At 37.6% G+C, this 15,414-nt stretch overlaps 1 protein-coding gene across 3 annotated transcripts in view; it reads right to left on the reverse strand.

Annotated features, from left to right (window-relative positions):
* RIGI (RNA sensor RIG-I) overlaps positions 1 to 15,414 on the reverse strand; it is a 39,018-nt gene that overhangs the window by 18,027 nt on the left and 5,577 nt on the right. Inside the window, exons 2-10 of one of the 3 annotated variants that reach the window (XM_086683351.1) lie at positions 14,176 to 14,310; positions 9,887 to 10,068; positions 8,641 to 8,788; positions 7,452 to 7,574; positions 6,259 to 6,360; positions 5,685 to 5,838; positions 4,891 to 5,149; positions 2,746 to 2,908; positions 905 to 1,024 (exon numbers count right to left, since the gene is read on the reverse strand). In XM_086683351.1, the coding sequence (XP_086539477.1) occupies positions 905 to 1,024; positions 2,746 to 2,908; positions 4,891 to 5,149; positions 5,685 to 5,838; positions 6,259 to 6,360; positions 7,452 to 7,574; positions 8,641 to 8,788; positions 9,887 to 10,068; positions 14,176 to 14,310 (1,386 nt within the window). Of the gene's footprint in view, positions 1 to 904; positions 1,025 to 2,745; positions 2,909 to 4,890; positions 5,150 to 5,684; positions 5,839 to 6,258; positions 6,361 to 7,451; positions 7,575 to 8,640; positions 8,789 to 9,886; positions 10,069 to 10,577; positions 10,620 to 14,175; positions 14,311 to 15,414 lie in introns of those variants that run through there. The other 2 variants (XM_086683353.1, XM_086683352.1) reach the window with 2 other exon arrangements.

The raw sequence follows: 15,414 nt of genomic DNA on the forward strand, positions 1-15,414 counted from the left end.
GGTATCCTTATCACCTCACCCATCAGTTTAAAATCTTCAGGTGCTTTGCACTGCTTTTAGGAGAAAGTCAAACTCAGTCCTACCAAGTCTTTCCCTGTCTGGCCCCTGCCTCTCTCTACTCACTCCTTTCTACTACTCATGTATTACGAGTACCATGAGATGCTTGCCGTTCCTAAAACATTCCCTTCCTTCAATGCCTGACACCTTTTCAATCTCACTTGTCTCTTTCTTAACTTGGCCTCAAGCTTCAAGATTGTCTCAGGCATCATCCCATCCCAGAGAGCTTTCCCTGCAGCCCACTCTAGGCCAAAGTTCCCAACGTGCTCCCACAGCACCCAGTGTGTACCTCTGCCCCGCTGTGTGGAAGCCCCCTGCATCTGATTCTCATTATTTGACTGTGAGTTCCCCAAGGTTGGGACTATGTCTTTAATCTTGTTATTCCCATTAGCTAGCACAATGAATATCTGGTGAAGGAATGAAAGAACAAAAGAGAAGAAGAGAACTTGGGTGACTTCGTGAGAAAGTCTCAGAAGAACAAAGAATCAAAGGTCACCTCCTGTTTCAATCTGATCCATCAGGGAAATGGTGGTTTCATATAAATAGGGAATTTATATTTTCATATAAGTAGGAAGAACAGAAAGCTAATTGCGGAGATTAAGAAAGTCATGAATTGATTGAAATATGGTATTTTTCAGGTATGTATGTCAACACAGATTTACTTTGGATTAAAAAAAAACGAGACTAAAGAAGGAATTTTAAGGTTCCTCAATAACCTATGATCAAGAAGGCTAACCTCTTGATATAGTCTTGACACTGTCTGAACTGAAGAGAATGCAAAAAGACACTAGGGAATAATACATGGCTATTCCTAAGTGGAGAAAACGCAAAATGAGATTTATCTCACCAAGAGTTATGGTACCGATTTCGTCAAAGATACTCTTTGCCAGACTCTCTGTTTCCCTCATCAGCTGAGAGATGATGCATTTAAATCTGTCAGTGGTCCGTGATTCCACTTTCCTGAAAACTAGAGCCATCAGAGTAAAGTGAGTATTTTTCAGGAAGAACACATCATACTTCAAAGTAGGCATCTGCACACCTTTCTCTGCCTCTGTTACTTCTTCTGTAAGACCTAAGGCCCCAAGCTCACAGGTAGGTAGTCTAAATGATATATCAAATCTTCAGAAACCTTGCAATAGCTCCCTAATGCTTAATGCACAGATTCCAACATCTTCATTTTTCATGGTCTGGGTCTAATCCGACTTCTCAGTCTGGTTTTCTTATTACTCAACTCTACTTTGACAAGGCTGGTATCAATCTTATCTCTGCAAATACAACACTTTTTCAGTCGCTCTTCTTTGATCTTCTCCTTTCCCACCCAACCCTCAGAAGTGTTCACATTGTTCCTAAAATTCATTATTGCATTGTTTCAGCAGAAACTTATTCCCTGCCTACCATATGCCATGTTCTGGTGATAAACAGTTGAAAGGAACACACTCTGTGGTCCAGAGAGGTCTGTGTTCTTAGGGGAGAAATATGTGTAGCCAAATAACCACAGTAAAGTCCTATAACAATAACTATATGCAAGGTATCATGGAGCACAAGAAAAAGAATCTCTAATCCTTCCAGAGGAGGAAATGTTGTGGGGTAAATAGGGGAAGAGGAAAGGAGAAAGCACACGATGCACTTGAGGAGCCCAGAGGAATGTGACAAGGTTGGGCTTATGGGAGGGGGAGGAGATGAAGCACAGAGGGCAGAGGGACTGGATTTTAAAGAAATTTGTACTTGATACTAAAAAGTTTAGATTAGGTGCCTTCCCTAAAATCCTTACAGGCAGCTCCCAGAAGGGAACTTAACTGCCCCTCTCTGGCTATCTCATGTCTGTTTGTTCTGCCTTATACAGTCATACACTATCCCCAAAGCAAAGAGAAATGTATATATGTCTCCTCTTCCTCTCTTCCTTGTTGGGTCAGTATAGCATTGTAATTTAATAAACATTTGCTACTCAAATCTTTTTTAAAAAATCAAATACTGATCTGCTGAGGAAAAATACAATGAATTCAGATTAATTTCCTTTCAACCCAAATCATCAGATCCATACTCAAATAATGAATGACCACACAGTCTCCTCCTCAGGCATGCAACACAGGGAAGGGCTGAGCCCAGCTCTTCGCCATTTACATGCTGTGATTTTAATTTTTAAAACAAAAATTTTTTTAACATTTATTCATTTTTTGATAGAGAGAGACAGAGCGTGAATGGGGGAGAGGCAGAGAGAGAGGGAGACACAGAATCAAAAGCAAGCTCCAGGCTCTGAGCTGTCAGCACAGAGCCTGATGCGGGGCTCAAACTCACAGACTGTGAGATCATGACCTGAGCTGAAGTTGGATGCTTAACCAACTGAGCCACCCAGGCGCCCCTACATGCTGTGATTTTTCTCATCACGCCTCATTGTTAGTATCTTTATAAGAACTTTATCAAAAACACAAAACCAAAAAAAAGAATTTTATCAAACTGAAGAGTAAGAATGTTTGTTTTAGGACAGTCCCCTCCTGAGGTTTGTCCACTGCCTGGAATACAGCTCAGCTAAGGAGACAGCTGTGAAATGTAATTATTTCCCAAGTTTGGGGTTAAATATTTTCCACTAAATGGAAAAGGTAAAAACTCAGTATTCATCCGAATGGCTCTGAACTAGGAAACGCAGAGGGTAACAAAGTCCTAAAAGGCATGCTATGGGATTCCACTTACACTTTTGGGGCTTATAAACAATTTCTTCCAGTTCCTCCAAGTTGTCTTTGACTGTTGCTATCACTGATGTGTCAAGAGAAGCACACAGTCTGCAGATATATTCCACGGCTTCTGCTGTGCTTTTGGCATCCCCAATGCCAACCGAGGCAGTCAGCCCAATGACCTGTGAGGAGCATTGGAAATCATCAGATGCCTGGGAAACTGCCTGCCATTTCCACAATCCTGCATACAACTCTTTCCTGTTAAAGTCAGGTTTTATTTTTTGTTTTGTTTTGTTTTTACTAATTTCCCATAAAGAGCAAGAACAGTATTTATTTTTTCTGATAATTTCCATGACATTGCAAATGGAAAGGTCCCCATTAGGCAAAGCACTGAATAAATGCAAAAGTCAGAACTCATCCGATGAACATGAATCAGCAAAGAAACCAAGAGTGGAAACCCTTTCAAGGAAGGACTTCTCTTCTCTACTCTTGTGTCCCCCATAATGTGTAGAACAACATACTGAAGGGAAAGGGACTGAAATCAGACACAACTCCATTCTAAACTCAACCATGTCACACTGGCTGCATGTCCCTGAACAATGCAGGGACACATGTCAGCTGTCTCTAAAAGTTGGGAAACAACAGCTATTTAAAATGGTAGTTGTGTGAATTCAGTAACAAGATTTATAAAAAATTTAGCTTAATGGTCACCTAACAATTTAAGTTCTACTTGAATAGCCACTCAGTAAATACTAAATAACTGACTCATTAGCAAGAAATCTAGTGAACCACCAATTTTTTTCTAGAAGAAGCTTTAAGAAATGTGATTGCTGGGGGCACCTAGATGGCTCAGTCGGTTGGGTATCTGACTGTGGTTCAGGTCATGATCTCACTGCTGTTGAGTTCAAGCCCCGCATCGGGCTCTGTGCTGACAGCTCAGAGCCTGGAGCCTGCTTCGGATTCTATGTCTGTCTGTCTGTCTGTCTGTCTCTGACTCTCTCTCTCTCTCCCCCTCTCTCTCGACCCCCTCCCCTGGTCTCTCTCTCAAAAGTGAATAAACATTAAACAATAAATTTTAAAAAATGTGATTGCTACTGAATTTTGTCTATGGGTACATGCTGAATTTCTTTTAACCTGTGCTTCCTAAAGAGGTAGTTATTAGGGCTAGAGAACTTTATATGATGTGACACTAGTATACCATGCTATAAATTCATGGTTTCCAACCTTATCTGGATCCCCAGTGTAACCAAGCAATTCCTGTTTCAAATCCTTTCCATGCACCCCGAGTTCCCTCCTCCATTCCCATCTTGATTATTCCCAGCAAATAATCTCTCTGCCTCTCCTACATTTAAGAGAAAAGAGAGATTAAATGCCAGGGATTCCCCACCTTTCCTGTCCCCATCTATGAACTACTCTGTCTTGACTCCTTTCACACCCTCACCTCTGATGACACCAAAAATGGTGTCCCATCTACTCTCCTGGACTAATGCATATATCTGCCTACTTACCCCATACCCTCTGGTTTCCCCTGACATCCTGTTCTATCAATCATTCCCTCTATCCCCATTCTGCCTCACCTACTGCTATTTACTACTTCACATTCTATACTCAAACAATATTGAAGAGCTTCACAATTCTCGACTCTCAGGCACACCATGCTCTCTCATACCTCTGTGCCTTTGGACACACAGCAGACTTTCCTGAAGACCATCAAGCTATCTAATTTGTACCTTCTTGTTAGCTTTTGCCTAACTTCTATCGGGTGTTGCCTTACTTTCACAGCACATGAGTTTTCACTTCTGTTCTGACTACAGCTTGTACCCATCTCCATAGTGTGCCATCACCATACATTATGACATAATTTTTACATGTTTGGCTCCCCATGAAATTAAACTGTTTGAGAGCAAGGACTGCCTTTTTATATTTGTATTCCCAGTGCCTAGCACAATGGATAACACAGGGCGGAGGGGGAGGGCTGTGCCTGAGGCATGTTTGTTAAGTGAATAAATGAATCAATCAATCAATCAATCAAAATTAATCAATAGGCTATACAATCTGGACTTAGCACCTGAAAAGAACATCCTTAATTCGGTCATAAGAGTAAGTAAATAGGATTTAGCAAGGTTACAGCTCTTCTGAGGAATCCATCTGAATCTGGAAATACCTGAGGCAGTGGGTCTGAAGATCCTCCAAGTTTCTGATCTAGATAATTAAACATGATCATATTATAAGGATGGTGTTTACCAGTATTGTGACATTCATCAAATATCATCAAAGTAAAGACAGAGAGTGATGGAATAGTCCCATTTTTAAGACTATTCACAAGAATCTGTGGAGTTAAAATGATGATGTCATTGTTCTCAACAATCTGTTTCACTGAGACATTCTCAGACGTTGCTCCAGAAACACCTGCAACTTTGTACCTGGGAAATGACAGAAATTCCCTATTACCAACCACAATGTGAATGAGGAACCACAAAGATATAAAACGCTAGATCAGAGCATCAACTGATTAAGCTCTCCTAACTCCAAAAGGAATCTGGAGACAAGTGCTTAGCACAGAGCCTTACACATAGTAAATGATCAACAAATGCAAGCTAGTTATAATTGTTGCTAGCATGTATTAATTCTTTCAAGTCATTAAGAAAGAAAATACTACTTAAAGAGTAATGTTAAATAAGCTATGAAATCATTAAAAAATTAAATGTGCCATTTAAATGTAAAATTTATCTCAGGTCATTTACTCACTCTGTAAGAGCTAGCCAAAGGAGTTTAGGATTTCAAGTGTACCTAACAAAATAGACTTGAATCCATGAAAAATTAATTGTATATAGATTATATAAAGGCTCAATCTACTATCGATTTTTGAATCACGGCTTTCCAAAAACTAAACAAAGCTAAAAACACACCAGTTACATGAAACTAGAGGAGAGAAACAAGACCAACTGTTATACCTACCCAAGTCTTTCAAAATAGTTTGAGAACACAGATTTCTGCTGTTCATACACTGGGAGTTGAACAGCAAAAAAGACAACCTTCCCTTTTTGTCCTTGCGGAAATTTTTTAAGATGATGCTCACATATAAGAAGTGAAACAAAGGTTTTTCCACAACCTTTTAACATAAAAAGAAAAAGAAAATGTGTAACTAATAATATACTAAAATATTTCTGTAGAAAGGTAATTACTGTTGGCTCCCCTCAAACCACTGCACTGATTGGTAAACTGAGAATGTGGATGGGTTAACTGCAGCAGAATTTACACCAGGACATGAAAATATCAAGTTACTTCCTAGGTAACATGCAAATAAATAGTCAAGGCATAAAGCAAACTAAAAAGGGGGGCATTTTTTTTTCTTCCTCAAGTTCCTTAAAATACCTGGAGACTCTATTACTGGGACAGTCTTCTCAAAAGACATATGGAGCAAGGAAAACATTGACACTTGCCCATTTTGTCCCCGTATTCAATAAAAGAAAAAAAAAAAAAAGGAAGCAAACACAGAAACAAACCACGTAAGCAGTGGCAATCAACTTACCAGTAGGAGCACATATTATTGTGTTTTTTCCTTCCTTAGCAGGCAAAGCAAGCTCTAGTTGGTAATTTCTTGGCTTCACTGGGGTGTAAATATGAGAGACTTCTGTAACACAAAAGGAACAAAATTTCCAAATAGTTACTGCTCTGAGGAATCAAATAAATAGCTATCTATCATCAAATAGACAGGAATTATGACTTTAGCAAGAAGGGCCTCATTTGAGAAAATTTAGAATCCTTGCCTCTTGCTAACCATTCTAGCTTCTCCATTGATGTGAAGTACAGAATCCTCTATCAATGACAAAGTGCCAATGGCGAGAGTTTTGTTTTGTTTTTTTCTTTAAAGCCACAAAGATTTCTTTCTTAAACGATCTCAAAATCTAGTAAGGAGAAAACTAAAGCAAGAATGGCCTAATTCAGAGCAAGCAGATGGCCACTGGTTAAAGGAAATGCTATATGGAACAAAACAACAAATCCCTCCAAGGTCTCTGAAAAGCAACAAACTGTAAACATTGAATTCCCAAAGCAATTTCATATTGATGAGCAATCATGCTTTATTATTCTGCAGGCTTTCACATAGTATCTTCTCTCAACAGAACCAGAAGTTCCAAGGAATAACCAGAGGCTTTTTCTCACTAACAGATAAGCATGTAGAATGTTACTGCCAGAAAAGATCTTAGAAATTATCTATTGACTCCAACGTATTTTAAAAAAATGAAAATTTCTAAAAGGCTAAGGACCTTTACATATCAGAAAAATTTAAAGCAACTTACATTTGTTGATTTTATTCAGAAATGACAAAAAAACTGGTATCACTTCGTTGCAAAAGTAATCTGTAAATTCTCTTCTTACAGTAGCGTTAGCCCCAAATCACACTTTTCTTCTAACACTACTCAATATTAATCAGAATTTCTTCCCTGGGGTGCCTGGGTGGTTCAGTCGGTTAAGCGTCCAACTTCACTTCAGGTCATGATCTCCAAGTTTGTGAGTTCGAGCCCCACATCAGGCTCACTGCTGTCAGTGCAGAGCCGGCTTTGGATCCTCTGTCCCCCTCTCTCTGCCCCTCCCCATCTTGCACGCTCCCAAAAATGAAAATTAAAAAAAAAAAAAAAAGACTATGGCTTTTGGCACTGGAAGACATGTCCCTACACAAAATACCTAAAGAACACCATTATGGAAAAGAACAATGCTGGGTACCTGAAGATGGACATGAATTCTGACTAAGATTCTGGCATTCAGATTCTTCCTTGTAGAAAATCTGTATGTCAGAAGTTTCCATTTCATCATCCTCAAGAACTTTCACGTCAATATTCTTTGCACCTGTATGAGACCAAAAAACACCTCAGAATCTTCATCTGATCTGATTATTGTCTTGACAGCACAAGTCCTACAAAGAGGTCATAATGGTAAAATTTTCAACTTCTAAGATTTTGCACAACCACTTGCTTCACCTTCTAAAACAATTAAAAGAATCTTTTTGAGTTTGATGTCTCAATTTGGAGTCTGAACTCCAATGTCATTTAGGACTTTATTATTCAAAGTGTAGAACATGGGCCAGCAACTTCCAGAGCTTGTTGGGAATGCAGGCTCTCGAGTCCCTACTAAATCAGAATGTGCACTTTAACAAAATCCCCAGAAGATTCTCATGCACACTAGAGAAGCAACATTTAGCAAGTATTTATGTCTTCCATTCTTGACCTAACCCAAGAAATCAGATGTGTATTTATATAGACATTTTCCAGAACAACTTGTGATTTAAAGAAACCTAGGAAAAGCGAAGACCAGACACTCAGATGGTTTAGAAAACTCAGACTTTGAAACAATGCTCTGAGAAGATGTTAGCTTCAGGAAACCAAATGATGGTTTCATCACAACACAGATATTTCATCACAACACACTCTTTTCTTCAGTCCTGTTCTGGCTTAGTTCCTGATGGCTCCCAGGCAAGACAACCAGGCTATGTGTATTATGATTCTTACTCTGAAAAGGGGGCAAGTCTTGGCGTTCAAACCTTTCATTCTATAATTTTAAAGCTATTTCTCTGATAATTTAAACCCAGAGAGTGAGTTCAGACTCTGCCTTCCCCAAATCCTTTGGACCAGATGGGCTAATTCTGGATGAGAGCAGTTTGCCCTGGTCCATTTTAGGGGTTAGACACAACCAAATTACTTCTGCAGGGAAGTAGCCACTTACCTACCAGAACTCAACTCACTGCTGCTCTCTCTCTCTCTCTCGAGATGTAGCCATGGGTCTCTGAAGGGCAAAATGCCTCTGACAGTGAGTGAGAAATGTAGGAATGAAAGAGGTCCTAAGTAGAACCACGAGAAAGATGGAGCATGTTTTCAGACCCTCCTACCCTTCAGAGCTCTTCCCTGGAATATCCTACCTTTGTCCACAGTCCACAGTTCACTGAACTTGCTCTCTTCTTTGTCCAAAGCAAGTTTCAAAGTTTTGGGCCAGTTTTCCTTGTCCGATCTGAGAAAGCATTCAACCATTTTCTCTGCACCTGCCATCAGCCCCTTGTTGGAACAAACCTAAGCAAGACAACTGAAGTTAATCAATCATTTCAAAAGTTTTCCTTTTATGGAAAGGAAATCTGAAGAAACATCAATTCAAGCACTAATTGAAAAACCATTGTATAATATGGTTCAGTAGGTCTGATTTATGACCGTTTTTGCCCCATCCAACATAGTGCCTTTTAAGACACCCTTTCCTTTGTCCTTGTCTTTACACGTGGCATCACTATGTCAAGCCAGGTGTTCTCACCTCCTTGGAGACCTTGTATCTATCAGCAGCAGCAATGTTAGGAAACAATCCATTTGACAACCATTCAAAATAAGGGTACACTGGCATAAAGAGATATTTGGAAGAATATAACAGAATATTAACAAATGGTTTTCTCAGGGTAATGGGACCTATATGATTTTTATTAATCATTACTAAAATGTATTGAGCATCTATGATTATATGCTAGGCATATATAAACACATATATATATATAAAACATATATAGAATATATATAATATAAATATATATAATATATAAATATATATACAATATATACATAATATATATAATATAAAATATTTTACAAAATATAAAATATATATATATAATCTCATTTAATCCTTATAAAAGTATCATGCTAATAAGATACTATCATTATTTCCATTTTATACATAAAAAAAGAGGTTTAGAGAAAATAAGCAACTTGCCTAAGATCACACCACAAGTAGGTGGTTAAACTAGGATTCTAACAAAATTTGTGTCCAAAGCCTGAACCCTTAACCACTAGACTCTATAGGTTTTCTTTTTATTTGCTAAACTGTTCAACTTTATTTAAAGTTGCATAAAATATTATTCGCAAAAATAATAATTTTAACTGAAAATAGGACAAACCTGAAAAACCTGTGACATTAAAAATTATTCAGTTCACAACTAAAAATACTATTCTAGGTAATTATGCCTCAGAATTGAGGACTTTTGTGGATTTCAATGATCTTTCTTGGGTCTAAATCAGTGGAGAAAACAGAATACATTTCCCATGTTCAAATTACTTCCCCCAAATTCAGTATTTAATATTAAATTAATTCGAATTAATTAATTATATTAAATATAGTAATTAAATTACCTGAATAATTTCTTCACATTCCTGACTAATTAAACATTTAGATACTTCAGGAAGGATATCTTTTGGATTAACTGTAGTTTTAAATTCTGGTTGTAAACGCTTTAACAGTGACCTATATTCCTCCAACCTTTCAATGGTTTGGAAATCCCAACTTTCAATGGCTTCATAAAGTCCAGAATAACCTGAAAAGAAGAAAATAGGGGCTTTTATGAAACCAACTAAAAGATATTTGAAGATTAACATCATACAATCATGTTTGAATGTACAGTGAGACAACCCAAAAGGTATCTGTGAACCACCTGAATAATTAATGATCTTTCAAAAAGAAAACTCAATATTCATTTTAGGCACCCAACATTTTAGGTCCTCCAACATTTATTATCTCTTAGGAGAAAGTGCTAAGGATAATGTGAAGTCTCACATTCGGTCTTAGTATAAAATCTCCCTTCCACAGTGTGCCACGGATCTCACCTACAGCCTCTGTATCTTCCAAGGAGTCAAAACATCATACAATCATGATCTTCCCAGTGCAAAGGCAAAAAGAAACATAAATCTTAATTCCTGCCCCTAAGGAACTTAGCCTTCTACATTACTCCAAGAAAAGAAAAACCTCTCCAACTGTAGTAACCTAGGAATGCTTCAATCTAAGGTTCTCAAACAGAATCACCAGGCTTCTCAGCACGGATCTCACCTACAACCTCTGTATCTTCCAAGGAGTCAAAACATCATACAATCATGATCTTCCCAGTGCAAAGGCAAAAAGAAATATAAATCTTAATTCCTGCCCCTAAGGAACTTAGCCTTCTACATTACTCCAAGAAAAGAAAAACCTCTCCAACTGTAGTAACCTAGGAATGCTTCAATCTAAGGTTCTCAAACAGAATCACCAGGCTTCTCACTCTAAAGCCCACATTCTCTTTATTTGGAAGAACCTTGCAACAAAATGAACACTTGGGAACCCACTATCCAATTTAACAACTAGAGTTTCCTAAGACTTTTGTGGGGGTGTACTTCTTTTTACCCCTCCTTTCCCCTCCCTGCAAAGAGACTACCATCCTGTATTTGATGTATCACTCCCTTCATTTTTTTTGAATAGTTTCCTAGCATACGTTTAACTCCTTAATGTATGTTTAGTTTGGCTTGTTTGGAACTTCATAATTATATCCTACTAAATGTAATTTTCACTGCTTTTTAAAAAGTTTAATATTACATTTCTAAGCTTCACCTGTGTTGTCATGTGTAGCTGTGTTCATACATTTTCACTGAGGTATAATGGGCCAAGTGTCAATATTGTAGAATTTATTTATCTATTTTCTTCCTGAAAGACACTGGGGTTGCTTCCAGTTTTGGTTGGTTGGTTGGTTGCTTTTGTTATTACAAGTGTTCTACCACCATTCTTGTATGTGTATTCTGGAATATATGTGTGAGTTTTTCTAGGGCACATACTTAAGAGTGAAACTCTTGGATAGAGGGATACAAGAGAGTTGACCCATACAAGATGATGCCAAATTGTTTTTCAAAATATTTGTATTAATTTATACTCTGTATAGGGACATTCAAGATTTCCCGTGATTAAATATCCTCTCCAAGTCTTAACTTTGTTGGACTTCCTAAATTTTGCTATCTAGTAGTTAATAAAATGCTATCCTAATTCACAATTCCCTAATTGCTATTGGGCTGAGAATCTTTTCTTATGTTTATTAACCTTTTCTACTTCCTATTCTTTGTAATGTTGGTTTCACACTTTTGCCCTGTGGAGGTTTTCTTTCTTTTTATAATTAATTTTAAAGCCTTTTTAACACATTCTAGATATTAATCTAGAATCTATTAATCTCATCTATTAATCCTCTCCAGTTTGTGATTTGTTTTTTCACTTTCTTTAGTGTTGTGATAAAGAGATGTTTTTAATTTAATGTAATCAGATTTGTCAATTTGTCTTTTATGGATAATGCTTTAATGTATCGTTTCATAAATCCTGCTATACCCCAAGGTCATAAATTATTATTCTATATTCTTTTCTACGATTGTTAAATTTTTGCCTTTTGGAATTAAGTCTTTAATTCTGGTGAATTCATTTTGTATGTATGTGTGAATGGAATGAGCTAAGGAATACAAATTTGTTTTACATGGGTATGTAAGTTAGGGTTTATTTGGTTTTTAACATCATTCTGTCTATAATGGCATACTGAAATTTATTAAAAGTCCCTCCATTCCTAATGGTCCTCCCTTTCAAGTGGTCTCAAATATATCAGGTTTTCATAAATATAGGAATTTAATTGAAGGCTCTCTATTCTAGTTCATTGGTCAGTTGGTCAATGCCAGGATCAACGTTAAGCTGTCTCAATGCCTATGGCTCTAAAATAAATCTTGTTATCTAGAAGAGGAAACCCCAGCCTATTTAATTCTTCTTTAGGAATGTCCTATTCTTAGATCATAATCCTTCCATTTACATTTTAGAATAATTTAGAAATTTGTCAAGTGCATGAAAAAGCATGTAGTATTTTTACTAAAGTTGTATTGAATATAACACTTGATTTTAGTCAAAAGGCTGAGAAGGAATAACAATTGTACTGAATATAAATATCAATGTTGAGAGAGCTGATATTTTTATGGTATTAAGTCTTCCTCTCAATGTGCATGGGTATATATCTCCACTTCAATAGGACTTCTTTAATATCTTTCAATAACGCTTTATCATTTTCTCCATTCAGACCTTACACATCTTTTGCTAGGTTTCTTCCTAAATACATTACAACTTTTGTGACTATTGTAAGTGGTATCCATTTTGGACTACATTTTCTATTTGCTTCTGGTGCGTAGAAATGCAACTAATTTTTATGCTTTATTTTTATTTCAGTAAAATTATAATGTTAAATTAGTTTCAGGTGCACAACATAGTGATTCAACAATTCTATACATTACTCACTCAGTGCTTATCACGGTAAGTGTACTCTCGATCCCCTTTATCTGTTTCACCCACCTCCCCATAACCACTTCCCCTCTAGCAACAACCAGTTTGTTCTCTATATCTAGGAGTCTATTTTTTATCTTTTTCTTTGTTCGTTTTCTTTCTTAAATTCCCCCTATGAGTGAAATCATATGCTATTTGTCTTTCTCTGCCTGACTTATTCCACTTAGCATTACACCCTATAGATCCATACATGTTGCAAATGGCAAGATTTCATTCTTTTTTATGGCTGAGTAATATTCCATAGTATATATACTACATCTTTACCCATTCATCTATGAATGGACACTCGCATCCATATCTTGGCTATTGTAAATAATGCTGCAATTAACATAGTGGTGCATATATACCTTTGAATTAGTGTTTTTGTTTTCTTTGGGTAAATACTTAGTAGTGGAATTATAGGATCATACAGTAATTCTATTTTTAATATTTGGGATACCTCCATACTGTTTTCCACAGTGGCTGAACCAGTTTGCATTCCCACTAACCGTGCACAAGGGTCCTTTTTTCTCCATATCTTCACCAATAATTATTATTTCTTGTGTTTTTTATTTTGGCCAATCTGACAGATGTGAGGGACTATCTCATTGTGGTCTGATTTGCATTTCTCTGATAATGAGTGATGTTGAGCATCTTTCCATGTGTCTGTTGGCCATCTGGCTATCTTTGGAAAAATGTCTACTCACATCTTCTGCCCACTTTTTAACTGAATTGTTTGGGGGTTTTGGTGTTGAGTTGTAGAAGTTCTTCATATATTTTGGATATTAACCTCTTATTGGATATGTCATTTGCAAGTAACTTCTCCCGTTCAGTAGGTTGTCTTCTTGTTTTGTTGATGGTTTCCTTTGCTGTGTAAAAAAAGCTTTTTATTTGTTGTAGTCCCAATAGTTTAATTTTGCTTTTATTTCCCTTGCCAAAGGAGACAAATCTAGAAAAATGTTTCTGTGGCTGATGTCAAAGAAATTACTTCCTATGTTTTCTTCTAGGAATTTTCTGCTTTTGGGTCTTGCATTTAAGTTTTTAATCCAATTTGGGTTTATTTTTGTGTATGGTGCAGAAATGCAACTAATTTTTGTATTTTCATCTTATATCTAATATACTTGCCCAATAATAAACTCTCCCAATAATCACTCTGTAGCTCCCTGTGGATATTTCAGGTAGGCAATTATATTATCTGACTGAAAATAATCCCTTACATTGCCTCAGATTAAGAAACAGGAAGTACATGGGGATAGCTCAAAATTAATAGTATTTCACTTTTACAGCATTTTGAAACAGTCAAATAACATACTCTGATTTGTAAGAATAATGAACTAACCTGCATGAGCAAGGGCATCCAAAAAGCCACGGAACCAGCCTTCTTCCTGGAGCTCCAATAGGAACTTAAGAAAAAGTGAGGCAGCCTCCATCGTGCCCTTATTGTTTTTCTCAGCCCGAATATACTGCACCTCATCTATAAACAGAAGCGAGAGTGACTCATCAAACTGCAGAATCACTAATCACTGGAAGAAAAACCTGCAAAGCGTTGTCAGACCTAATCAGATGGGGATGGTGATTTTAAATTTTTTTTTTTTTTCAACGTTTATTTATTTTTGGGACAGAGAGAGACAGAGCATGAACGGGGGAGGGGCAGAGAGAGAGGGAGACACAGCATCGGAAACAGGCTCCAGGCTCTGAGCCATCAGGCCAGAGCCCGACGCGGGGCTCGAACTCACGGACCGTGAGATCGTGACCCGGCTGAAGTCGGACGCTTAACCGACTGCGCCACCCAGGCGCCCCGGGGATGGTGATTTTAACAAATCACAGCAATGGAAGGCAAGAAGGCAGCAAACCCTCCGTTCAGGCAGAGTATGGCCATTCTTCACCAACTAAGCCCACCCACCCATCCTCTCCAGAAACTTCTTCTAGTTTGGTATGGAAGTCTGGGAACATGCTCTAAAGCAATCACTTAAAAAGGGAGTTTCTTAACAATCTCTGAGAAAGCACCCCCACAACAAAGAAGTCATTATAGCACTGGATTAGATGGAAGAGCAAAGTCTTCTTCCAACATTTTGATAATCTCTTGTTCAAAAGTCTGAATTAACTGTAGGACTAAAAGCGTGTGAGGATAGGACCACTCCATGGCATCTTTAATTACACTGGACTCAGAAAGAGTTAGAAAATGGAGTGATATCTTCATGGTCCTCTTTCTAGGTTTTTGCTTGAATGGCATGAAATATGGCACACAAGAGAAGCTAAACAGAAACACAATGAGACCAAGTAGCAGAAAACTATCCGCCCAACTGCTGGTGGTCTTGCTAACTTGACACACTAACTCCATGTCTGGGGTGGTGACCAAATGGTTGCCTTCAAATGACCTGACACTTGATAGTGTCCCTTTTTTTCCCCCTATTGTCAGTGGAATGTAAATTGCAAGAAGTAAACCAGTTGCCTGACTGGTTAACCACTGTATCCTCAGAGATTAAAAGAGGACCCAGCACATAATAGACAATGAATGAATGAAGAAAGGAAGGGATAGCCTCCTTCTCTGCCAAGGTCTCTGTCTTGGAACAGTAAA

The sequence above is a fragment of the Puma concolor genome, chromosome D4, assembly GCF_028749965.1.
Source record: "Puma concolor isolate L17-30 chromosome D4, mPumCon1.1.hap2, whole genome shotgun sequence".
In the NCBI taxonomy this organism is placed as follows: domain Eukaryota; kingdom Metazoa; phylum Chordata; class Mammalia; order Carnivora; family Felidae; genus Puma; species Puma concolor.